This window comes from Macrotis lagotis, chromosome 1 (assembly GCF_037893015.1).
Source record: "Macrotis lagotis isolate mMagLag1 chromosome 1, bilby.v1.9.chrom.fasta, whole genome shotgun sequence".
NCBI classification, from domain to species: domain Eukaryota; kingdom Metazoa; phylum Chordata; class Mammalia; order Peramelemorphia; family Peramelidae; genus Macrotis; species Macrotis lagotis.
In genome coordinates, this window is record NC_133658.1 from 157,847,704 (window position 1) to 157,874,522 (window position 26,819).

Here is a 26,819-nt window from a genome sequence, read left to right on the forward strand (position 1 = left end):
CCTTGGTTGCTAATATGTACTATAGCTAAAGACCCCACATGCTGTGGGTTGCGTTCGCTGCGTTCCCCCTTTACCCAAGTAAGACAAACTTTTTCTGATATCCTGTAAGTTATCTTCAGCTGGAAAATTGTTTCACTCCATCTTTTTTGTGAGTTCTGTTACTCCAAATTCTGTTTAGAGGTTTGACTTAATGTTTCTAAGGGAAACTGGGGAGAACTCGGGCAACTTCCTGACTTTTCTCTGCTTGGTCTCTAAATTCTTTAGAAGAAAAAATGAAACACTCAGGGCTCACACACACATGGTCAGCTCCTTTCCCCTAAAAAGAAAAAAAAAGTAAATTCAGGTTCAAAGTACTCTATGGGTCAGCATCAACTTAAAAACCATATGATTTCACACTTATGTATTTACTTTTCTTTTTTTTTTTGAAAGGCAATGGGGTTAAGTGGCTTGCCTAAGGCCACACAGCTAGGTAATTATTAAGTGTCTGAGGTTGGATTTGAACTCAGGTTCTCCTGACTCCAGGGCCGGTGCTCTATCCACTATGCCACCTAGCCACCCCTGTATTTATTTTTCTAAGGCAATCAGAAATAACTTATTTGTTCAAACCAAAAGACATTTAACTTTTAAAATATAGCAATTTAAATGATAAGACAAGTTTTCCCAGTGTCCACAATGGCACATTCCCACACTGGGCAGAAAGAATTAACTCAGGAAATATCACCATGCAAGAAGGGACATATACCTTGGGACATGTGAGGTCAAGTCATTAGATTTGTTGAACAACATCATTAGTAAACATATATTAGTTGGTTAATTCATTTTGTGAATTATTGAAGAAGACCAAAATGTTATCACTATGTTAGAGATGATTTACAGAGTGACCAACTATGGATGATGAACAGACCAAATATGAGCTCAAAATACTCTACCACAGGCTGGGCACAATTTGTACATGTGAACAACTGCAATGATTACTCTACACTTGTGAATCTCTCATTTCCTTTGAGCTGCTTCAGTTCTACCTTCCTCATAGAGCATAGCACCCTCACTGTTGAGGGTACACCATGCTGGGTGGTCCTGTGCCAGTGTCTCCTGTGCTGCACAATCAATTCCAGAGTTCTTAAGAGACTTTCAAAGCATCATTTCTTCTGACCCACCCTGTGAGTGCTTGCACTATGTGAGTTTTCCATAAAATTGTCTTTTTGGCAAGTATTTGGCATTCAAAAAACATGGTCAGTCCATCATTGGTAATGTTTGAATGCCGGCAGTTTAACTTGAGAAAGTATCACAGTGTCTGGTATCTTCTCCTGCCAGGTGATCTTTAGAATTTTCCTGAGACAACTTAAATGGAAGTGATTCAGTTTCCAGGGATGGTGCTGGTAGACTGTCCAGATTTCACAGGTATACAATAATTAAGTCAGCACAATGACTCTGTAGACCTTCAATTTCATAGTCAATCTAATACCTCTTTGCTCCCACACTTTCTTTTGGAGTTTCCTAAATACTGAGCTAGCTCTGGCAATGTATGTCAATGTGTACCTCCTTGGAAAGGACACTGCCAAAGTAAGTGAACTCATCCACAGTACTCAAAACTTCTCCATTTGCTGTAATTGATGGTTCCTCATATGGATGAGGTGGTGCTGGCTGTTGGAACACCTCTGTTTTCTTAGTATTAATTTTTAGGTCAAAGTTAGCACAAGTAGCAGAGAATGAATCCATATTTTGTTGCATCTCAGCTTCAGAATCATTTACAAACAGAAGATCATGCACTGATACTTCCTCCACTTTGGTCTTGTCTTGTAGCCTTTTCATGTTGAAGAATTTATGGGCTATGTGGTGCTGACCTTGATGCTATGTACATCTTCAGGGAAGGCATTTGATAACATGAAACTGATGTACAATACTGGTAAACTTCTCTGGGCAACCAAATTTTGACATAATTTTCCAAAACCCTTACAACTAATGGTATCAAAGACCTTAGTCAGATCTACAAACGTTGCATACAAACCTTTGTTCTGCTCTTGGAATTTTTCCTGGAGTTGTCTGGCAGCATGCACCATATTCACTGTTCCTTGACCCTTTTTGAAGCCACACTGACTCTCTGGAAGGTGACCATCTTCTAGGTGAAGGATCAACCTATTGAGGAGGATTCTGGCAAGAATTTTACCAACAATGATTAAAAAAGAAACACCCCTGTGATTGTCACAAGACAATCCATTCCCTTTACCTTTATAAAGATGAAAAACAGAGGCATCCTTGAATTCCTGGGGGATATCTCTTTATGCCATATAACTTGGAAAATTTCAGTCAACTTCTGTATGAGCACTGGACCCCCACCTTGTAGATCTCAGCTGGAATAGAATTTTATACCAGGTGCTTTGCTACTCGAAAGGACCTTAATGGCATTCAAAACCTCTTCTTCAGTTGGAGCTTCAGCTAGGGACAGATTGACTTCAACTTGAGGTAGATGGTCAATGGCTTCTGCATTGATTGATGATGGTCTGTTAAGAGTACTATGGAAGTGTTCTCTAGGATCATGTCCCTATCATTAATCAATGTGGGTAACATTTAGCTAGTAAATGTCTGTGGACAAATCTGATCTCCTTACTCTAGAGCTAGCATTCTAGACCTTGTACATCTAGCTTCTTTTATTAATAGAATTGTAATAATATTCACGTATTTTTTCTTATTTGGTAGGTAAAGATTGTTTTAATACATGCTTTCAAAGGGTGTAGGGTGTGTTCAAGGAAGACAAAAAACTCTGGTGTTAAAACTGCTGAGTCCTTTTCAGGGCTGCTTTCAGCACTAAGTAATTGAGATGCAACATAGATCTTTGACCTATAAATAGCCAGCATTTTGGATTGATACTATCTGCAAAAAACTACATTTCATCTGCCTTCTTACCAAGTCAAAAATACTGAATCTCTCTTAGTTTCACTTGTACTTTACTTTTGATGGGATTAAATGTTGCTTTCTTAGTAATAGATAAACTATCCTTGTGATAAACCCTGTGGAGTTCTTGTTTTTCATTTAGCAGCTTTATTTCTCTATCAATTTTATCCAACCATTCTTGATGTTTATGACTGTTTTGACCCAGATGAGCAAATGCAGTGCTATACATCAGATCTCTGAAAGCTGCCCACTTCTTTTCTGCTCCACTGTTGTCAACTGTGGCAGAATTGTAAGCTTGTCCTCCTATGGTAAAACATGTATCCAGCTCCAATTTCTGGAAGCTGACCTTAATTTGCCTTATCTTACTTAGGGCTGCTATTTGCATATGATACCTGCTGAGTTCTCTTGCAACAAAAGCTGTTCATCTTTCTATTGGGTCTATTGGGTCTTGAGTTCTCTATAAGTATGTGTACATACCTACTTCAATGGTGAGTGGAATCTTCTTTGAATAAATTGTTTATTTTTTTATGTTTTTACATTAGGGTGGGATCCACACCTGCTGCAATAAACAGGCCAGGGTTGAGTAAGCAGACAATTTTTAGAGCACCTTGTTAACCCTTCCTCACATCAGGGGATGAGCAATGTGATCCTTAACATGTTCTTCAGGCACTCAGGGTTGCCAAATCCCATTGCTGCTTCCAGTGGAGAAATGACCCTATGGACTGGGCTGCCTGTGAGCAGTTTTATGACTACAACTCCCTGGGAGGATCTCCACCAGCTGCTTCATCACTTGCTTATTGCCATAGGACTTTGAGATAGGAATGGTAAAGTGATATTTTTTGATTAATGTATAAATTTCTCTTCCAGTCATCATAGTTGAGTGATTAGACAGAGACAAGATAACTGGTGATGGCTCTAGAGGTAATGAATGACCTTGGATGCTTCCATGTCTAACCAGGACTCCCCAGTGCCTGCTCTAACTCCCTTCAAGACAGTTGGAATAAAGCATTCTCTTCTGCCCATTCTATCAGTGGAAGATTTCCTTGCTTGGGATAGACACAACCTAACTCACCTTTGGGTTTGAGCCCACTCGGTCCATCTGCTGAAACAGTTTGCCAGGGTGTGCCCACTGTGCATATTACAATTTCTTCAAGCCACAGGTGAGAGTTGAGTGACTCAGGTGAACATCAGTGGTGTAAAGCAGCCCTGAAAAGGACTCAGCAGTTTTAACACCAGAGTTTTTTGTCTTCCTTGAACACACCCTACACCCTTGAAAGCATGTATTAAAACAATCTTTACCTACCAAATAAGAAAAAATACATGAATATTATTATAATTCTATTAATAAAAGAAGCTAGATGTACAAGGTCTAGAATGCTAGCTCTAGAGTAAGGAGATCAGATTTGTCCACAGACATTTACTCGCTGAATGTTACCCTGAGCAAGTCATTAGCAGCAACTTCCTCACAGGATTGTTGTAAGGATCAAATAAGATAATATTTGTAAAGTGCTTAGCATGGGCCCTGACACATAGTAGATACTTAATAAATTTTTCTTCTCTTCTCTCCTCTTCATATGAAAATATTATACATCTATAACACCCCTTCTCTTTATTAAAAATAGAAATTAAAAGAAGTCTTTTTCCTCTCCCTCCTATATTCACCCATTGAAAAAAAGGAAAAGAAAAAAACAAATTTTCTTGTTTCAAATACAGTATGTATAATCAAGCAAGATAAATTTCCTTAATGACTGCATGCAAAATATATTTCCTTCTGCCCCCTAAATCCATCATCTCTGGAATCATCAAAGACTAGTATATTAATCACAGTTATTACAGCTTTCAATGTTATTTGTTTTTTTTAAGTTAAAAGCAAATCCATTTACTAAGATGATGTAGTAAAAAGAGTAGTTATAGATCATTCCTCCAATAAATCTTGCATAATACACATGATGTCCATGGGAAGAGTGGGTATAAATTTAAGAGAATGGATAATAAGTCATATAGAGAGTAGAAATACTTATGGTCCAAGAGACCATAAAAGAGTTTGGAAAGAGGTCAGCTGGGTTCCCAGGATATGTTATATTCTGCACAGGTTAACTCTTAATTACTAGAGTTAACTCATAAGTCTATAGATGGCTGTTTCTTTTCTGCATTGTGTATGTTCTGCCCCCTCATTTTAGCACTTGCTATATGCTGGGGATATAAATACAAAAGAGAGGCAGTTTTTACTTTCCCCTTGAGGAGAAATTATATTATTATTTATTTTTTCAGGGAAGCCTGGAAAGATTTTCATGAATTGATGCTGAGGAGATGAGCAGAACCAGAAGAATATTGTACACCCTAATAGCAACATGGGGTGGTGATCAACCTTAATGGACTTGCTCATACCAACAGGGAAACAATTGGGCACAATTTTGGGATATCTGCCATAGAGAATGCCATCTGTATCCTGAGAAAGAATTGTGGAAGTTTGAACAAAGACCAAAGATTATTACCTTTAATTAAAAAAAGTTATCTTATGTAATTCTGCTGTATCACATACTATATGCTTCTTCCTTAAAGATATGATTTTTCTCTCATTACATTCACCTTATATCAATACATACTATAGGAATGATGTAAAGGCTAGCAAACTGCCTTCTGTGGGGGGTGGGGGGAGGGAAGCAAGATTGGGAGAAAAATTGTAAAACTCAAAATAAATAAAACCTTTCTAAAAATTAAAATATTTATTTATTTATTTTCCCAACTAATGTTACTTGTTTTTTGTAGTTATTAATTATAGAAATTGTGCTCCTGGTTTCATTTTTTTATCAGTTTATAAAAATCCTCAAAATAGTTGATTTTTATACCTCTGCTTCAGTTCAACTTGTCTGCAAGATAGGAGGTGTAAAAAATGTAATTACTTCTCACAGAAGCAGATCAATGGTTTCATCATATACTGCGCTTTTTACTCTTGGTATAGAAACAAAAATAATTAAAATACTTAATTAAAAATTTAATTGGGTAGGCTATTTGTAATCTACAGAGAGTGTAGAAGGGAACTTGACTCCAGGGCTTCTAGTAATGATAATTCAGTTTGGTTACTGACTGCCTATTGCTCCTGCCTTGGGAAAAAATAGCTGAGAAAACCTAACACAGAAAGTAAGGGAAGATACATATATTTTGCCTCAAAAGTGGTGTTGAATTTGCTGGGAAAGGAAAATTCTTTTCTCTTTCCTACAAGCTGCCTGTAGAATTTTTGAACAGTCCTGAGGTAGAAGAGGTTGCTTGCTTGTATTCCAAACATCCCCTGACTTTTAGTAACATCTGCCTTGTCTTGTGTGAGCCTGAATATAGTTACTTGGTACCAAAATTACTTACTCCTGGGATTTTTCTTTGATATAGGAGATTTAGATTTTGGCTGTGATACACCTGGAACTTCTTTTGGTGTTTTTTTTTCAGGAGGTAACCAGGAGATTTTTTCTATCAGTACTTTACCATCTGCTTCTCTATGATTTCTGTCTCTCTCTCTCTCTCTCTCTCTCTCTCTCTCTCTCTCTCTCTCTCTCTCTCTCTCTCTCTCTCTCTCTCAGGTTTTTGCAAGGAAATGGGGTTAAGTGGCTTGCCCAAGGCCACACAGATAGGTAATTATTAAATGTCTGAGGTCGGATTTGAACTCAGGTACTCCTGTCTCCAGGGCCAGTGCTCTATCCACTGCACCACCTAGCCACCCTTCCTTTATGATTTTTTAAAATAAAATGCTATTTTTTTAAATGAAGGTGTCCAGTGATTATAAATTTTCTCTCTTTGATCTTTTTCCCCAGGTCAATTCTTTATGTCCTATATCTTATATTTTCTTCTATTTTTTCCAATCTTTTGATTTTGTTCTAAAATATCTGTCTTATAGTCATGGATCTCTGTTTGATCTAGTCTAGTTTTCAGAGTGTTCATTTATTTTTTGTTTTTTGTTTTCTTTTTTTAATTTAACATTTTATTTATTTATTTGTCCAACTGCATGCAATGGTAGCTTTCAACAATCTTTTGGGTTTTTTTTGCAGTGTTTTGAGTTTTGCATTTTTCCCTCTCCTTTCCCCTCTATCCCTGACAGAAAGTAATCTTAACCATACTAAACACAGATCCTTATTAATCATGTTGTGAAAGAAGAATCAAATCAAAAATAAAAAAATAAGAGAAAAATGAGATAAGACAACTTTGAAAAATTGAAGATAGTAAGCTTTGGTCTGTATTTAAACTTCACAGTTCCTTCTTTGGATATGGATGGTTTTTTTCCATGACAAGTATTTTAGAATTGTCTTTGATTATTGTCCTGCTGAAATGAACAAGTCTATCATAGTTCATCATCACCCAAAGTTGTAAGTGTGTACAATGTTCTGGTTCTGCTCACTTCACTCAGCATCAATTCTTGCAAGTCTTTCCAAGTGATTCTGAAGTCCCATTCCTCATGATTTCTTATAGAACAATAGTGTTCTTTTTTTTCCCTACATGACTTAGCCAGGCAACAGGCTGCTAGGTTTCCTTTTCCCTTCCTTTCTCTGTGCTGGACCCATGTGGTCCCAGCTCCATGAGGCTGGATCTTTGTTGATCTAAACCTAGTCACCGTCTTGTGACCATTTCCCTTTGTCTCTTTGCCTTTAGCTCACAAAAATAATGGAACGCACTATCTTGCTGCTTCTCCAAAGAACCCAAATTCTGAACTTTTTAAAGAAACCTGAGGATAAAAAAACCTCTTTTTGATAAAAACTTGGAAAACTGGAAGTTAGTATGTAGAAACTTGGATTAGACCAACATCTCACACCCTATACCAAGATAAAATCAAAATGGGTACATGATTTAGACATAAAGGACAATCTTATAAGCAAATTAGGAGTAAGGAATAGTTGCTATGGAAAGGGAAAGCAGTTTATGACCAAGGAAGAGATGGAGAACATCATTAAAAAAAACTAAATTTTGATTACATTAAATTAAAAAGCTTTTGCACAAATAAAACTACTGTAACCAAGATCGAAAGAAATGTAGTAAATTGGGAAACAATTTTTACAACTAGTATTTCTGACAAAAGACTCATTTCTAAAATATATAGAGAACTGAGTCAAATTTATAAAAAACAAGCCATTTCCCAAATGACAAATGGTCAAAGGATATGCAGAGGCAATTTACAGATGAGGAAACCAAAGCAATTCATATCCATATGAAAAATTGCTCTAAATCATTACTTATTAGAGAAATGCCATTTAAAGCATCTCTGAGTACCACCTCACACCTCTCAGACTGGTCAATATGACCAGGAAGGACAATGATCAATATTGGGAGGGATATGGGAAATCTGGGACACTAATACATTGATGGTGGAACTGTGAACTCATCCATTCTTTCTGGAGAGCATTTTGGAATTACACCCAATGGGCAACAAAAATGTGCATACCCTTAGATCCAACAATACTGCTACGGGTCTATACCCTGAACAGATCATGCAAAAGGGTAAAAACAACACTTGCACAAAAAAATTCACAGCAATTCTGGCAAACAAGTAGAAATTGAGTGAATGCCCAGCAATTGAGGAATGGCTCGACAAATTGTGTTATATGTATGTTATGGAACACTATTGCTCTATTAGAAACCAGGAGGGATGGGAATTCAGGGAACGCTGGGAGGAATTGCATGAACTGATGCTGAGCGAGATGAGTAGAATTAGAAGAACATTATACACCATAACAGCAACATGAGGGTGATGATCAATCTTAATGGACTTGCTCATTCTATCAGTGCAACAATCAGGAGCAATTTTAGGATATCTGCCATAGAGAATACCATCTGTATCCAAAGAAAGAATTGTGGAGCTTAAACAAAGACCAGACTATTACTTTTTTTAAATTTATTTTTATTAAAGATATTGTTTTCAGACACTTAATAATTACCTAGCTGTGTGGCCTTGGGCAAGACACTTAACCCCATTTGCCTTGCAAAATCCTAAAAAAAAAAAAAAGATATTGTTTGAGTTTTACAATTCCCCCCCCATCTTACTTCCCCCCCCTCACAGAAAGCAATCTGTCAGTCTTTACTTTGTTTCCATGTTGTACATTGATCCAAATTTAGTGTGATGAGAGAGAAATCATATCCTTTAAGGAAGAAACAAGAACAGACTGTTACTTTTAATTTAAAAAAATTATCTTACTATGTAATTTTGCTATCTCTTATATTTTATTTTTCCTATGGGATATGATTTCTCTCTCATCACATTCAATTTTGATCAATGTATAGCATAGAAACAATGTAAAGGCTATCAGACTGCCTTCTGTGGGGGGTGGGGGAGCAAGATTAGGGGGAAAAATTGCAAAATTCAATAAAAATTAATAATAAAAACACCTGAGCAACCTGGGAATTAAAATCTATGGTTTTTCTTGCCCTTCTGACTCAGAGTTCAGTGATTTTATCACCCTAAAAGCACCACAGTTGTCCCTCTTAGATCTCCCCACTCCAACTGCTCATTCAGCAGGTTTACATTTCAAAAGACAAAGATAATTTTTTTAATAGTAAAGAACAATGGGTTTAAGTGACTTGCCCAGGGTCACACAACTAGAGTCATTAAAGTCCAAAGGTAAACAAAAGTTATGGGATGACTTTGACATCGTTGATGTCTGACCAAGTAAGTGCTTAGACTGTCTTTGTGATCATTGAAGCTAATTGTTTTCCTCTAACCCAACAGCAAGTTTGATTACCCATAACCTGTTATAGTTATAGTTCATCTGTCAAGAATGGTTTTACCAGGATGTGACCACTGCATATAATTCTTGCTGTATAGAGCTATGTGAGAGCACTGGCCTTGGAGTCAGCAGGTTGGGAGTTTGAATCCAGCCTCAGACACTTGATACTTACTAATTTTGTGACCTTGGGCAAATCACTTAACTCTGACTGCCTGGCATCCAGGACCATCTCAAGTCATCCTGATTCATGTCTGACCACTGGACCCAGATCACTCTGGGGGAGAAAGTGAGGCCTTTTCTCACTCAAATTCAATTCATGTGTTTGTGATTGCATCACTTCTCCTCATGTCATGGTCTTCTTCGAGAACAAAGGACAAACATCATCATCATCATGTGCCATCCTGGAAAGCATCTGTGTCCTTTTCCCTTATCTTGGTTATTTAAACAGATGCATATCAGCCATTGAAGAAATTGTGAAGAAAACAGTAGAGAGGCAGATTAACTAGGAGGGAAAAAGTTACCCCATAAGGCTAGAGAACCCACTTGGCATGGAATTGGGCTGTATTCAGTTGAGTTGAAATGCATAAGACAAACTAAGCAGTCCTTTTACAAATGTTCCAAGTAAGGTTTGAGTGCTAGCCTCTCAACTGATCATAATCATCCCATGATTCTTTTTTTTTTTTTTAGGTTTTTAGAAGGCAAATGGAGTTAAGTGGCTTGCCCAAGGCGACACAGCTAGGTAATTATTAAGTGTCTTAGACCAGATTTGAACTCAGGTAGGTACTCCTGACTCCAGGGCTGATGCTCTATCCACTGCGTCACCTAGCTGTCCCCATCCCATGATTCTTTATTGAAAAGTGATCTCTTCCTATTGGGAATAAAACTGCCTGTTCTATACTTGGGGGAAAAAAGAACAACAGTGCTCCATCACCATCATATACCACAATTTTCTCAGCCATTCCCCAATTGATGGACATCCCCTCAATTTCCAATTCCTTGCCACCACAATCAAAGCTGCTATGAATAGTTTTTGTTCATGTGGGTTTTTTGCCCTTTTTCATGTTCTCCTTGGGATACAGAACCAGTAGTGGCATTGCCCTTTGCATAATTCCAAATTGCTCTCCAGAAAATTGGATCAGTTCACAACTCTATGTAGCAACAATGTATTAGTGTCCTAGTTTGGGGAGTCCATTTCTTAAGTCAGACTTACCACTTTCTCTCTTTTTTTTTTTTTGCAAGGCAAATGGGGTTAAGTGGCTTGCCCAAGGCCACACAGCTAGGTAATTATTAAGTGTCTTAGACCAGATTTGAACTCAAGTAGGTACTCCTGACTCCATCTCTATCTATCCACTGTGCGACCTAGCTGCCCCACACTTTCTCTTCTAAGCTACTAATTCTTCTTTCAATTCTTTCTTCCAAAATTTTGATTTCATTTTTAAAAATCTTTTGCTTTCTTCTTGTAATAGAAGTTTGTCACATGTGTAAAACCTCACAACTTGTTCAGCTGATGCAACTTCTCCAAGTGGAGAACATTCAGAAAATGGCTTCTGGGAGAACTGTGATAATGAGTAAAGGACATGCCCAAGAGAGACCATGAAGCACTTATAGATATTCTATAACTGGTTCTATAACTGGTTAACCCCATGGTTGAAAGGAACCTTTCTCAGTTGGTCACATAATGGGAACTAGAGCTATCTTCAAAAAAAGGCTTAGCATGGACCACATTCTTATTGCATGGATATTCATGTAGTTCTTGTTAGGAAATTCATTTTTTCCCTTTGAGTCTCTTGCTGTAGTTGTTACAGAAGTAAATTTGCAGTACTTTTTAAAAAAATGCTTGTAGGTATGTTCTTTGTCTTACTCATCTTTCCAACTCAGCTTCTGATTTGGGCTTTATTCCAGGGTCATGCAGCCCTACCTAGTCTCACCTCAAATTCCCTCAGTTCTTATAGTGACCTCTACTTTTTGAGTTTAGGCTCTTTACCCTTCTAAAACCCCTTATTTTTTGATATTTAGGGAACTAGATCATCAGAATGTCCAGTGTATCCTCAAGACAGAGGGTTAGGGACTTCAGATTGTGTTCCTGGGTTGTCTAGGTATGAGCACTGGTTCATTGCCCAGGGATGCTCAAAGAGGCTTCTAAGATTCCCACCCTGTGGTTTGAAAACCAACCTTGGCCTCATCTTGTTGCCTCCTGACAGAAATCCTCTAGTAAGTTGCACATATCCTGTCTCAGAGGCAGCACTCTCTTTGTTGTGAGGATAGGGGATTTTTCCTCTTGCTTGGAGATTGCCAGCAAATTTCTGTGATATCTTGGGATGAAAAATGTCATTTACCTTTTCTGAGCAGTCTTCAGTTTGGAGTGAACTTCAGGATTTTGTTTAATTTGGTAGTCTATCTTATGTTCAGGTAGTCATCTTGGTTGGAAGTTTCAGGCATTTATTCTTTTTTTTAGGTTTTTTTTTTTGCAAGGCAAACGGGGTTAAGTGGCTTGCCCAAGGCCACACAACTAGGTAATTATTAAGTGTCTGAGGCTGGATTTGAACTCAGGTACTCCTGACTCCAGGGCTGGTGCTCTATCCACTCTGCCACCTAGCCACTCCTATCTCTTATTTTCAATGAAGATCATGACATCAGGGAGATGATGTCATGACAAGCTATGAACTGGATTTGAGTGAGGGGGTTCTGTGCTAATTCACTAGCCTTACTTTCTCTTCCAGAGTCATCTGGGTCCAGTGACCAGATGTGAATCAGGATGACTGGAGATGGCCCTGGATGTGAGGCAGTCAGGGTTAAGTGGATTGCTCAAAGTCACATAGCTAGTAAGTGTCTGAGGTCATACTTGAACTCAGGTCCTCCTGACTTCAAGGTTGGGGCTTTACCCCCTGCACCCCACAAGGGTGTATTGTTCGGAGTGTTTGGAGAGACTGGCACCTCTTGCTGAGCCCCTTTTCGGGGCTGCTTATCTACCTTTGTTGTCCACCCGGCACCCAACTCTCACTTGTGGTTCCATTAAGCTATAGCATGTGTAGCATTTATTCCTTGGTCAAACTTTCTTGGCAGATGGGCTAAACCAGATTGATGGTAAACAACTGGCCTCAAACCTTTTACTGAATTAGGGAAGGGGGTCTATGCCAACCATGTGAACCCCAAAGGCATTGTGGAGTACTCTTAGATTTTGGTTGGACAACAAGGTCCTCCAAGCATTGTGTCCTGTGCCATTGATGTCTTGATATTTATCTTGCCACTGGACACTGACTCTGGAGGACAGAGTGAGGCTGAAAACCATGTGCAACTTTGCCTCATTTCATTTCAAGTGCAAGTCAAGACATGTGAACAACCACAAAACAAAGACAAAGCTTAGCATTTCTGTTGGCCATTCAGATATAGATTGAACATGAGAGAAAGAACAATCAAACCTAACCCCCAAAGTGACCAGGTTTTGGTATGAGGTGGTCACAGGGTAAATGTTCTCCTTCTGACAAATTCTCCTGACAGGGGTTTGAGGTCTCTCTTCTTCTGATAAAGGTCTTTCCCGTTTGCCATTGTTTTAGACTTCTTCAAGCCTTCTTGGAATCGTCTCTTGGCATCTACCTACCATGGTTTTGGTGGTGGTAGTGGGGTGATCAAATAAGATTGAGACATCAATTTATATGTGATATGGCTAATAATCTACTGAGATCACTGTAAATGTCATTCTACAATATATGTAATGGTCAAATGAGATAATCAAAATCACTTGGCACTGAAAGACAATATAAATGTGAGCTGTCATTATTATTATCCAAAATAAAAGGGCAGTAATGATTTTTAATTCAGAAATGACAAAGGGGGTGGATGGAGGTGCAGGGCTTGCTTGGCATCTAGGTCTTACCCACCTCACCCAGAGGGGTTAGTGCTACTGGATACTTTACTGTCCAAACACAGAATCCCCTCCTGCTGGTAACCTGTCCTCCTGCAGCCAGCTATAGTCTCTACCCTGGCTCTAAGTTCAAGTCTCTTAGAGCAGCTCCAAAATGTAGTTTGTGCCTGTAAAGTGCATTTTTTAAAGCTCTATGTCAAGAATTCTTTAATTGATGCCTAGTGGGGGAGGGTCTGCATTTGTGTGTGTGTGTGTGTGTGGTGGGGGGACAGACTTGGGAGGAATCTGTGAATTTAGGGAAAAACATTACAGCTTTATTTTCACTAGCCTTTAGTTTCCTGTATAATCCTATGTATTTTAAATTATGGATTACTATTCTGGGATGGGGTCAAAGGTCCGGCTTTATCTTTTTGTAATTATTTGCATCTATTTGTAATATTATATCTTTTTGTAATTACAATCACAAATATCATCGCGGATAATAGTAGGAGTGTGCTTGCAGCAGAATAAAAATTGAACAGAAGGCAGGGCGCGAATCGCCACCCACGTGACTCCCGGAAGTCTCCTAGACTCTAGCATTTTAGATTTCAAATAATCCGCGCGCTCCGGGGGCGGGGGGGAAGGCTTGCGTCACTTCCGGTCCGATCCTTCTAGTCAATTACTCGGGTCCTACTTCTCCCGGCTCCCGGCGCAGGGTCCTAATCTGAGAGTCTTATTTGTAGGTGACTTAAAATATGCCCGACTGCGAGTCTCCCAGTGACTGTGAGGAATCCCGGTGAAAGTGTTTCTGAGTGGAAGAGTGGGGTAGACACACGCCTCGATGGCGAGGACGTCGGCGAATGAACCTCGTGCTCCTTCCGCGCGCCTCCTCAGAGAGCCCTTTCTTCTCAGGCAGCGTCTAGCCTACTAAGGGGCGGAGCCCGAGAAACGCCAGCCCGGCCGGGCAGAGATGGCGGCGGCCGCGGTGCTGCGAGCCGGCAGCCGGCTTCCAGGCTCTTGGGCCGCGGGGACAGGTGAGGCCCGTTGAGCTTGGGCGCTGGGCGAGGGCGAGGCGGGGGCAGGGGCTGCCCGTGCCCGGGATCCCGAGACTAGGGAGGGAGACCCCGGCACGAGGAGCGCGGGCCCGCGGGAGAACCCAAGGACACTGTCCGTCCTGGCTCGCCGCGCCAAGTCCACCCTTGGCCGGAGCGCCGAGGGGCGCAGAGCCCCGTCCAGAGCGGGAGGGTTGGCGAAGAGTCACGTCCACATCGTACCTCGCGTCTACGTGGCCCAAGCGCATCACCGCTCGATTTCCATCGCAAGGTGTCCCTGGCCTCGTTCTGCAGGTGCCATGACGCCCGGCGGCGGCACCCGGCTCGTCCGAGGGGGATTCCAATTCTGGCCTTTCTCACCCCAAGCCCTGCGCCTCCACCGCCCCCTTTGTCCCTTCTGAATGAAGCATCATTGCTGGGGGTGGCTAGGGGCGCAGTGGATAGAGCACCGGCCCTGGAGTCAGGAGTACCTGGGTTCAAATCCAGGCTCAGACACTTAATATTACCTAGCTGTGTGGCCTTGGGCAAGCCGCTTGACCCCATTGCCTTGCAAAAACTAAAAAAAAAAATCATTGCTGCCCTTTTATTTTGGATAATAATAATAATGACAGCTCACATTAATATTGTCTTTCAATGCCCAGTGATTTATGATCTCGTTTGATCATTACATATATCACGTGTAGAATGACTTTTACAACGGTCTCATTGGATTATTACCCATGTCACATATAAATTGAAGTTTCAATCGTATTTGATCCCCCCCCACACACACACAACCATGGTAGGTAGATGCTATTATTATTCCCGTTTTGCAGATGAGGAAATCGAGACAAAACAGATGTTTAAATGATGTGCCCAGAGTTCAGCTTAGAAGTGTTGGTTCTTAGTGCGAAGTATCCTTTCCTCTTTTCTGTAAAAACAAGATCTTTTTTTGCCCATTCGTTTCTTAGTGCCTAACTTCCTAGATGTTATTCAACTTCTTGGACCTTTTGAAGTGATTATCTTGTTAGCAGCCCTTATCAAAAATAGGAAACCTAAAACTGTTGGTTATAACATCAATGAATTTTAAGCAAATTTGTCAGTTTAATATTATTTGGAGCAGGTATCAAACCCTCTGAAAAGTAATTTTACAGGGTTCAGCCCCTATTTGCTTCATGGTAATATTGAGGTGGGGAGGGAAGCAGTTTTTTTTTTATTGTTTGAGAGTCTTAAAAACAGAGGAAGAGGATGGCAGTAGGGAGGGGCCTTTTCTTACTTCAGGGCAGCCCTTGTCCAATATTTAGCATACATGCTTTGTTGTAGGTTAGCAAATTCTGGTCAAGATGGTTATGTTTCCACAGTGTTCAGGTGGATGTGGATGGAAGGGAGAATAAACAAGAAATTCCATTTCTCCCTCATGTGGCTTTCAAAAACAGTGTGATAGATCTTTGTAACAATTGATTTGGAAAAGCCTTGATTTTCCTGATAAAGTTTGAATTCATGAAGTTGTACTTAACTAGTTTTATTGTTTACACTTACTAGGTTTATAGACTTAGAGCTGGAAGGAACCAGAGATTGTCTAAGCTAACCTCCCTCATTTTACAAATGAGGAAACAACCCGAGAGGAGGCAAACGGCTTAATTATGTTTCATATAGATGGTAATTAGTAGAAAGGGGATTTGAACTGAGGTCCTCTAACTCAGTTGAACTTTGTGGCACAGCCTAATTGACTTTGCTGTTCCTTCCACACAGCATTGTATTTCCCATCTTTGTATAGGCTGTCCACCATTCCTGGAGTGGTCTAACTTTTCACCTTTAAAACTCAGGTGACATGCTTAATTGGTAGCCTTTCTGAGCTCCCTAATGCCCCCCCCCCCCATCCCCAACACTGCATTGTATTTAGTGTCTGTGTATGTATCTCACTTTGCATTCTTAAGGGAAAGAACTGTTTAATTTCTGTATCCTTTTCAAGTACACAGTGTCTGAAATATAGGAACTTCATACATGGTTTTTGATCGATTAATAATTATTTCTTCCTACAAAAGGAGGAGGAGCTACAGAGGAAAATTTCTATTTTCAATCTGATAGACCAATACAGAGAAACTTATTGCTGGAATGGAAGTAATGGGAATCTTGAGGGTAATGATTTTTTCATCTCAGAATTTGTAATGAGAACATCTGGGCATAGTTTGACATATATCTCTAGATTTTAGGAGAGCAGATTTCTGTGGGTTCGAAGAAATAACAGGATTCCATTGACTAAAACTTCTTTAGGAGAAAGCAACCTGTAAGAGATGGAAGTAAAGAAAACAGTTTTGATGAGGACTAAAAGGAAACTTTGCCTAAATAAATTGATATCGATAAATAAGAGATCCATTGACTGAAAAAAGAAACATGCAAACTGTGGAAGCAGGGACACATAACAGAGTAGTATAAAACACACGACCCATTCCTGTAAGTGCTACTATTCTTTTCTTTTTGGTTTTTGAAAGGCAGTTGGGTTAAGTGACTTGCCCATGGTCTCACAGCTAGGTAACTTTTAAGTATCTGATACTGGATTTGAACTCAAATCCTCCTTCAGGGCAGGTGCTCTATCCACTGTGCCATCTATCTGCCTGGTGATACTGTTCTTAATGAGCTGAAATTGAGGAAACAAAGAATGGCAGAAAAATTCCTTTAAAAAAATCAAACCATACTGAGGAAAAGAAGATAGTTACTTGAGAGAGATGGAACTTTGACAAAAAAAAATTACTCAATTCTTAATTCATTTTCTCTTTTCTTTGAACTGAAAAGCTGGAAGAATGGCTATTACAAAGTTGCTACCAAGGAATATAGTAAGAGTATTTTTCAGATATTCAATAAATATTTATTAAATACCTACTCTGTGTCTCCTTGGAGGTACAAAGGCAAAAGTGAAATCCAATTCCCTCAAGAAACTTCAAGTCTATTGGGAAAGATACTGTGTATATGTAAATATATTCAATATTTTTCAAATAAAGGAGAGATAGCATGGAGCAACAGATAGGGAGCACCCCATGGAGTTAGGAAGACCCGGTTTCAAGTTCTAATGACATTTAATGACTTGAGTGGCCCGGGCAAGATATTAATTTCCTAGTGACACAGGTGATTTTCTGAAGACTACATTTCAGAGAAGATGCTGATCTGCACTGATAGGGGAAATTTCCTTGCCTGGGAGTTTCCTAATAGTGAAACTGCAAGTTTGGATTAAAAAATAATCTAAAGTTATACAAAGTAATTTTTGGGGAGAGGCACTGTCAACTAGTGGGGATCAGGTCAAATTCCTTAGAAGGTGAAAATTAAGTTGACCTTTCATAGAAACTAGCAATTCCAACAACCTCTTCAAAGGTCTGGAAATGGGATATAGAAGGTTAATAAATAATAGAAAGATTTGTTTTGCTGGACCAAAGAGTGTATAGAGGATAGTAATATAAGTCTATAAATATATGTAAAAGCTAGGTTGTGAAAGACTTAACATGTCAGAGGAATTTGTATTTGATCCTTTAGGCAATAGAGAAGCACTGGTGTTTATGAGTACAGGAGTAGTATGATTAACCTCGTGTTGTAAGACTGTCACTTTTGCAGTACTGCAGAGGATGGATTGGAGAGGCAAATACTTGAGGCAGGGAGGCAAAGTAGGAGGCCAATGGAATAGCCCAGGCAATACACGATGAGATGCTGAAGCAGGCTCTACTCCCATGTGAGTCAGAAAGGGATAAATATGAGTTAGGGTGGGGGTAGAATTGACATTGTTTGGGAACTTGATTGACTGTGTGGGTTGAGGGAAAGTGAGGACGACCTCTAAGATTATGAACTTGGGGAGGTAAGATGGTAATGCTCTCTCAATAGAAATGGGTAAATTCAACAGGGGGATATGTTTTGGGGAAAGTTCTGTTTTGGACATATTGAATTTGCCATGCCTGCAGGATATCCAGTTACAAATGTTCTAGTGCCCAATCTAGTGGGATGGGGTGGAGAGAACTGAGGCAAAATATGGAGACTAGAAATATGGCTGTCTCCGAGTGTTATCTGCAAGAAGATGATCAGTGAACCCATGGGAGCTACTCTATTCATCAAAAGAGAAAGTTTGGAATGAGAAGAGGGCCTATGACAGAACCTTGGGGAATACCCAAATTTAGTGGCCCTAAGATATGGATGATGATCTAGAAAAGGAGACTGAGGACTTTGTTTAAAACTAATTGTTTTTTCCTTTTTAGGCTCTTTATGGACAAGGCAACTTCACTCAACTACTTTACCTGCAATTTCCATTTCTACATCCAGGGTCCCCCCTTGCAATGGTGAGAGGTTCTATATTTTTAATTCTGAGCTTTGAGGAGATTTGTATTCTTCTTTAAAATTGTGAATAAATGAAAAGGTGTTCTATAATAGAACAGACATGTAATTTTGTTCTAAACTATTAATATTAATAGACTCTTTGTATTGGAGGGGATCTTATAGGTCAAATTAACCCCTGTATTAAACTGAAGTCTGTCTCCCTGTTACTCTAATCCATTGATCCTTTTTCACATGATATTCTTTGAAAGATATTTAACATGTCTCCTTTTACATCCTTGAAGTTCCTAGACTCGTAAATCTTTCTTCAAGTGTTAAAGTTGTCAGATTGCTAGTCACTAGGGTTGTCCTCTCTAGCCTATCTAGTTTGTCAGTAACCCTCATGAAATGTGATGCACAGACCTATGATGACAGTACTCCAGGTGTGGACTGACTAGGTCCAGTGTAGGAAAACATTGCCTCGGATCATCTGGCTCCCATCTTTCTAGCCTCTGAAGAATTTTGGAATTGATTGCGTAACATGGGAAATGCTGGTGAAGGACACCCAGCATGGCATGTCTGCATTAAAGAGGGCATTGTGCTCTATCAGCAGAACAGAATTTTACCAACTTAAAAAGAATCTTGAGATGTGCAGATTTAGAGAATTGACTCTAAATGTTCCCAGGGACTATATGTGCCCAACCTTTGGTGGAGCATTCTGAGCTTGTGTTTGATCAGCTACAGTCAGAACCACTGTAACTTGCCTCTGACATAATGATATCATTTTGGTCTTTTTTTTCCCCCAATTGATATTTAACTTTTTTTCCAATTACATGTAATGAAAGTTTTTCAACATTCATCCACATGCATATGTATATTTATAAGTTACATAATTTCCTTCCATTTTCCCTTCCTATCCCCCTCCCCTTAGCTTCAAACAATCTGTTATTCAACAGTGTATGTAGTACGTACACAATAGTGTACGTAGACTTTTGTGTTTAATATGTTTACAAATTAGTCATTTTCTGTATAATAAGGAACTAGGACTAAAGGAAAAAAAAGAAAGCCATGAGATAGGAAGGAAAAATATAAGAGAAATTTTAAAAAAGTGAACAGTGTTTATTCAGATTTTGTAGTTTGTTTTTTTGTTTTTGTTTTATTTTATTTTGTTTTTTTTTTAATTTATTTTGTTTTTCTTTGTCTGAATGTGGATAGCATTGTCCATAATAGCTCTCCCAGGGTTGTCTTAACTCTCTGAACTGCTGAGAGGAGCTGCATCCATCAAAGTTGATCAATTCACTATGTTGTTGTCAGTTGTGTATATTGTTCTCTTGGTTCTGTTCCCTTTCTTCAGCATCAGTTCCTTTAATTCTTTCCATGTTTCTCTAGAGTCCAACCATTCATGGTTTCTTGTAGAACAATAGTACTCCATAACATTCATATACCATAACTTATTCAGTCATTCCCCAATTGATGAGCATCCCCTCAATTTCCAGTTCTTTGCTGCTACAAAAAGGACTGCTGTGAATATTTTGGAACTTGTGGGACTTTTCCCATTTTTTATAATTTCTTCTGTATATAGGCTAGTATTAGTATTGCTAGAGCAAAGGATATGATCTTTTTACTTTTTGGGCATAGTTTTATATCGATCTCCAGAATGGTTGGATTAGTTCACAACTTCACCAGCAGTGCATTAATGTCCCAATCATCCCATGGCATTTTGGTCCTTGTTGAGAAGGAAGGGCAACAACCAATGTTGCTAGCATTTCTACTGTCACTGCCACCACTCTGGTTCAGACCTTCATCACCTCACATCTGGATATTGCAGTAACCTGCTGGTGGGACTGCCTGCCTCAAGTCTCCCCCCACTCCAATATATTTTCCATTCAGGCACTAAAGTGATCTTAAAGTGCAGATCTGATCATGTCACTCGCCCCTATCCAGTAAACCCCAGTGACTCCGTGTTTATTCCAGTAACAAATACAAATACAAAATACTGTTTGGTATTCAAAACCCTAATCTAGCTTCCTCTCACCTTTCTGGTCTTTTTAAACCTTCATTCCTAACATGTACTTTTTTTTTTGTCTCTCGCTTCTTTCTTATGAGTACTCTTTTTTTTTCTCTGTAGTTATCCTTGTAACTATTGTGGAGTTTAACTATTTTTTTGTGGTTGTCTTTTGGGCATCTTTAGACTCACTTTTTTTATAATGTTCAGTGTATCCTTTTTTTTAAAACTATATGTTTAAAATATAATATATTTTAATATATCTTTAATATATCTCAGTTCTTGATTTGGTACTTTGTATTAGGGAATAATTTATGGTCCTTCTGTTCCTTTTGGGCTGAATTTTTATTTTCTGGAGTTCTGCCATTGGCTTCCACTTCCACTGGTGTAATTGTATTCAGAAAGCTGGCAAGTTTCTAGTCCTCCTCAGTTGCACTGTTTCAGAGTGTTGGTCAGGATCTTCTGGAGTAGCTCAGTTCAGAGTGCTGCGGATTTGGGATTTAGTCTCCTAGTTGGAAGGCTTTTGTCCCAAGTCCTATTCTCTTGGGAAGACAGATCAGGTTCTTTATCTGAGTCATAGTCCAGTCTTTTCTTTGTCTAGGTACAGAATGCTACAGACTTCGGATTGCCTTAGGTGCTCTTTGGACTAAGCACCTGCAGAATTTTTGCTCTTTTTATGTCTTTGTTACAGTATATTTATAAGAGCTGAGTTCCTGTAAGACATGCAGAATCTTAACTGAGTGCCCTTTAGTATAACTTGAGGTCTGGAGAGTCTCACTGATTTAAAAAATGATAACTAGGGCAGCTAGGTGACACAGTGGATAAAACCCCGGCCCTGGAGTTGGAAGGACCTGAGTTCAAATCTGGTCTCAGACTTAATTGCCTAGCTGTGTGACTTTGGACAAGTCACTTTACCCCATTAAATAAATAAAAGAAAAAGAAAAAATGATAATTAGCTTCAGGCTGACAGCTTGACATTTGTTTTCATATGTCTCCATATACCTTTCCCAATTCTTCATTATATTATAATCATCATTGAAAAAATATTATTTAAACTATCATTTGTACACACTGCTACTCTGGGGCTATACAAAAAAATTATGTAGACAATAGGGTGGGTTTTTTCTAGTTTTAACATTTTTCATTGGTAATATTAACAGTTGTGGAACATATTGACAAAAGGTTTTGTTCTCTCTTCAGGTAGTTTTGCATTTCAAAAAGTCGGAACTCATCATCATTTTACCAGCTTGACCCATGTGCTTCAGACTCAGTGTTGTCTTTCTGCTCCTAGCAGATTGATAGGACAACAATATAGACCCTACAGTTTCTTCACCAAATGTAAGTGTTATAATATGTAAAAACTGAAAATTTAATTAGAGTAAGCAAAGATATCCTGGATCTTAAATCTTCTTTAATTGCCTAACTTTGGGGTTTTTTGTTTAAACATACACTCACATTTCATTTGAATGCCAAAGACAGAAGAATATGTCAATCAGGATGTGAAGAGGATTTGTATAAATGAGTGATATCAACTGCAGGGCTATTGAATTATGCTATCTAGACTACTATCTAAAAGTTATATTTTATATATTTTAATTATTTTATTTAATTTTTAAATTTAATAATTTAATTAATTTATATAGAAATTATATCTAGAAGTGGCAGTGAAGAACCAGAGATATGCTAGGATAAAATTGAAGTAAAGAAAAATGGGAGATATTCTGGATAAAGGAACAAATCCAGGCTTTCCTGGGGTTGTTCAGATATTAGTAGATGGTTTCTGCACTGTTTTAGAACCCTGATTTGCTTTTAAGTGATTCCTGAGGAAATAATCTGATCATGTAAACTGGTTCCCATTGGTGCCTCCAGGCTTGAACATTAGTCACAAATTATTGAAAAGTCTTCGTTGCCTTTGTGTGATGTTGGGATTTAATGCAGAAAATTTAAGTAAAATAAAGATTTGTTGATTTTTTTGACTTCAAAACATTGCACAAGGAATGCTTTCCTATGATGGATGATCGTAAAACAAAACCTTATTTGTGCCTTCTTTGTATGTCTTTATTTGAAAAAAAATTATCAATATAGTTTATTTTGACATAATTTTCACACTTCTCTTAAGACACCCGAATAAACCTTCCTAGAGAGTATCTTTTCCCAAGACAGTTTATTTAGCCATTCTGTAGTTAATGGGCATCTACTTTGTTTCTAGTTCTTTGCTACCACAAAGCATTGCTATAACTATTTTGGTATGTGTGGGAATTTTCTTTTTACTTGATAACCTCCTTGGAGTTTAAGTCAAGTCTTGGAATCTCTGAGTCCAAGGGTTAATTTATTTGCATGTTTCCAAATTGTTTTTCAAAATTTTATACTATGAATCAAAATGTTGGTTCACAGCTCCACCAGCAATGCATCTATGTGTTTCCCACACTCTTCCCACATTCTCTCCAATACTGACTTGTCCATCTTTTTTTTTATTCTTGTCAATCTGTAGAGCATTTCTTAGTTATTTGGAGAATTCTTTTGTTGGTTTTATAGTTTTCAGTTTTTCTTTTGAAAACAGTTCATATAGTTTGACTACTCTGTGGAAAAAGACTTTTTGTTTGTTTTTTAGTTTTTGCAAGGCAGTAGGGTTAAAGTGGCTTGCCCAAGGCCACACAGCTAGGTAATTATTAAGCATCGGAGGCCGGATTTGAACTCAGGTACTCCTGACTCCAGGGCCAGTGCTCTATCTGCTGTGCCACCTAGCCGCCTCGAGAAAGACTTTTGATCTCATCTGTCTATGTATCTATGTATCTATGTATCTATGTATCTATGTATCTATGTATCTATCTATCTATCTATCTATCTATCTATCTATCTATCTATCTATATCCTTCATTGTCTCTGGCATAACTGAGATAACATTTGTGCAGCCAAGGTAAGGACTGAAAGTTGTGTCTTCAGTGTTCTGGAGTATCAGCATTCACCAGAAAACTCTTAGTTTTAACTCTTCTTGCTAAAGATCTTTATACCATCCAAGGTTACCTTATATATGTTTTCTTCTTGTTTTTACATGTCTGTCTCTGGGTAGAAAGTAAAGCAGGGCTGTTTCACTTTTACCTTTTCTCTTCAGCATCTATAAGTGCCTAGCCCAGTTAATAAATGCCTATTGATTGATTGTATTATCTGGAGGTCCCTTTCAGTGTTTTACATTTCTAGAAGACTGTGGTCCATAATTCATGAAGTCTGTTTCTTTGCAGTGACAGCAGAGGAGCTGTGGAAAGGGGTCTTAGCTGAGTCTGGTGCTGGAGCAAGGAAAGGAAGAGGAAAAAGGAGCAAGAAAAAAAGGAAAAGAGACCTAAACAGGGGCCAAATTATTGGTGAAGGTACATAGAAGTTTAGTCTTTTTTTTTTTTATGTTATTGATAATGATTTAGATCCTAAAGAAACCAAACTGGGGTCATCTAACCTTTCTAATTTGTCTCTCTGCCTCTAGACTTTGCTCTCTCCAGTTTATCCTACACACTTCTGCCAAAGTTATTTTTCTGAAGTGCAGATATGATCATGTCACTGTCCTACTCAAACAATTCCAGTGCCTTTGACTGCATCTAGGTTAAAATATAAGTGAATTTTGCTTAACTTTGAAGACTTAATACAACCTGACCTCAACTTGGCTTTCCAACTTCATTGATTATTGCTATCTTTCCTGTTCTCTGGGATCCAGTCAAATTGGTCTCTTTGTTGTCTTCTCCAAGACACTCTAGATCTTATCTCTTTGTCCTTACCCTGACTGTCCTCCATGCTGGTGATGCCTTCCTTTCACTGCCTCACTGAGTTCCATGATTCCTTGAAGATGCAGCTGCACCTTTCATTATTCCTCCAACTGCTGGCACCTTCCCTCCCAACTACCTTGTATTGAATTACTTTGTCTATCCATATTTATTAACATTATATTTATGTTGTTTGAGTGTTTTAGGAATATGTTATCATCCCCATTAAAATGTAAGCTTATGAGAAGGAATTGTTGCATTTTTATATTTGTATCCCTTACTCCTTCACATGATGCCTAGGTCCTTAATAAATATTTGATTGATTGATTTACTATAGCAGTTATAAGGCAAGTAATTTTCTTTCTGTTTTAAGGACGTTCTGGTTTTCTCTGGCCTGGTTTGAATGCCCCTATTTTAAAACATGGGGTAATTCAGGGAATTGGCCAAAGAGGCAAAGAAGAACAGGAAAGGATACAGGCTGAAATGATCCAGCAAAGAGATGAGTGGGACAAAAAGAGAAAAAAGAAGATTAAACGGGAGAGAGGTTGGACTGGAAACTCTTGGGGAGGAGTCAGTTTAGGTCCTCCAGATCCTGGTCCTAATGGAGGTAATGTTTATTTTGTTTTGTTTTTGTTTTGTCATAGGATATGTTTATTTTTCTGATATGAGGAATGTATTTACTTCTGAAATTTTAAAATCCATTCATTTTCATTTTAAGAAAATAATTATGTTGTTGAAACTCAGATACCAGTAAGAAAATTCTTGAGTATACTTAGCCTGTTTTGAATACCTTTTCAAATAGACTGTATTAAATTTGATGTATTTTCATGGAATAATATCGTTTTTCTCCTCTTTGTCTTGCATTTAACTTTTCTATTTCCTTGTTCAATTCATTAAGCAGTTACCAGGTGCCTACTATGTGCAGAAGTATTGCATTTTATATTTAAAATGACCTCTGAGATCTCTTCTAGTTGTTATTTTTATGATCTCTTTCCTAGATTATAGTAAACTTCAAGTTCAGTATCAGGGGTTTTCAATATAGGGTCTGTACATGTTTTTAATATTGTAAGAACTATTTTAAAATAATTGATTTCTTTTGTAATTATTGTAGTGGAATTTGGGGGAAATCCAAACTGAATTTTTGAGGCAGTGTCAGATAATGGCAATAAGAAGTCAATTAAGAATAAATTGAGGGGAGCAGCTAGATGGTGCAGTGGATAGAGCACCGGCCCTGGAGTCAGGAGGACCTGAGTTTAAATGTGACCTCAGACACTTAATGATTACCATTGCCTGGTAAAAAAAAAAAAAGAGTAAATCAAGAATCATTTATTTGACTAGATAGGTACATAGCCTATACCATGAGTCTGGCTGAAGAAATTCTTTGTGGATGTATTTAGGGCAGCTTTCATAAACTAAACACTTATTTAATGTATCACTGTATAAAAAAAGAAGAGAAAGATGATCATTCATTAAACACAGTGTTTATATGAAAAAGAATTGTATACTTGTTAGAGCAAAAAGGTCTATTATTATTTATAGGATGTAGATAAGGGAGTTCTTGTTTGAGTATAACTCTTCTCATTAAATCACAGAAATCTCTTGGTTAGGCCAGATGGGAGGAGAATATCAGGGAGGGATCCTGGATGCTGAAGCTGTTCTTACTAGGACACAGAACAAGACAAGAGTCGACATGCCTAGAAGCAGGGATGTTTTTAAAGGAGGGGAGTTACACAAATAGAGTAGAGAAATTAATGGTGTAGTAATGGGGTAGATAGGGATGGTAAAGTGTTGAAGACTGAGGAGCAACTACCTGCCTGAGGTCACTTGCTGAAGCAAGTCTTGGGGATTCTCCCACACTATGCATTTTATTTTATATGTTTAAAGACATGATTCTGTGAAGAGATCTCCAGGCTTCCTCAAGTGCCTGCTTGAGGGGTCCATGGTACAATCAAGAGGGGCTAATGCTTCTTCAGAATCAGTGTAGTATAATATGTAGAGTCGAACTCAGATTCAGTGCCTCTGAGAATTCAATGCCTTTTAGAAGCAGTGTGATCCCAGGCAAATCACTTAGGCTCTTTGGTCCTCAGTTTATTCATATGTAAAATGAGAGGAGTTGGATTGATTGAACTCTAAGGTCTCTTCCTACTTTAACTCTTTGATTTCTTTGAGACCTTTTAAGGCAGGTTCTGTCTTCTGAGATTTTAAACAGCCTGCCTTGGAGAGTAGCAAACCATAATGAGAACTGATCTCCTTGACTATCTCTTAAGGTTGTTTCCTCCTTCATGGGCATTTTAAAAAGATGTTCCTGCT

The 26,819-nt window shown here is 38.5% G+C and overlaps 1 protein-coding gene across 1 annotated transcript in view; it reads left to right on the forward strand.

The window, feature by feature from the left end:
* Positions 1–14,129: 14,129 nt before the first annotated feature.
* Positions 14,130–26,819, forward strand: part of LOC141504320 (small ribosomal subunit protein uS5m-like) — a 34,818-nt gene continuing 22,128 nt past the window's right edge. Inside the window, exons 1-5 of the mRNA XM_074209262.1 lie at positions 14,130–14,468; positions 18,701–18,781; positions 21,961–22,098; positions 24,000–24,125; positions 24,883–25,116. Of these exons, the coding sequence (XP_074065363.1) occupies positions 14,405–14,468; positions 18,701–18,781; positions 21,961–22,098; positions 24,000–24,125; positions 24,883–25,116 (643 nt within the window). The 5' untranslated portion in view covers positions 14,130–14,404. The remainder of the gene's footprint in view (positions 14,469–18,700; positions 18,782–21,960; positions 22,099–23,999; positions 24,126–24,882; positions 25,117–26,819) is intronic.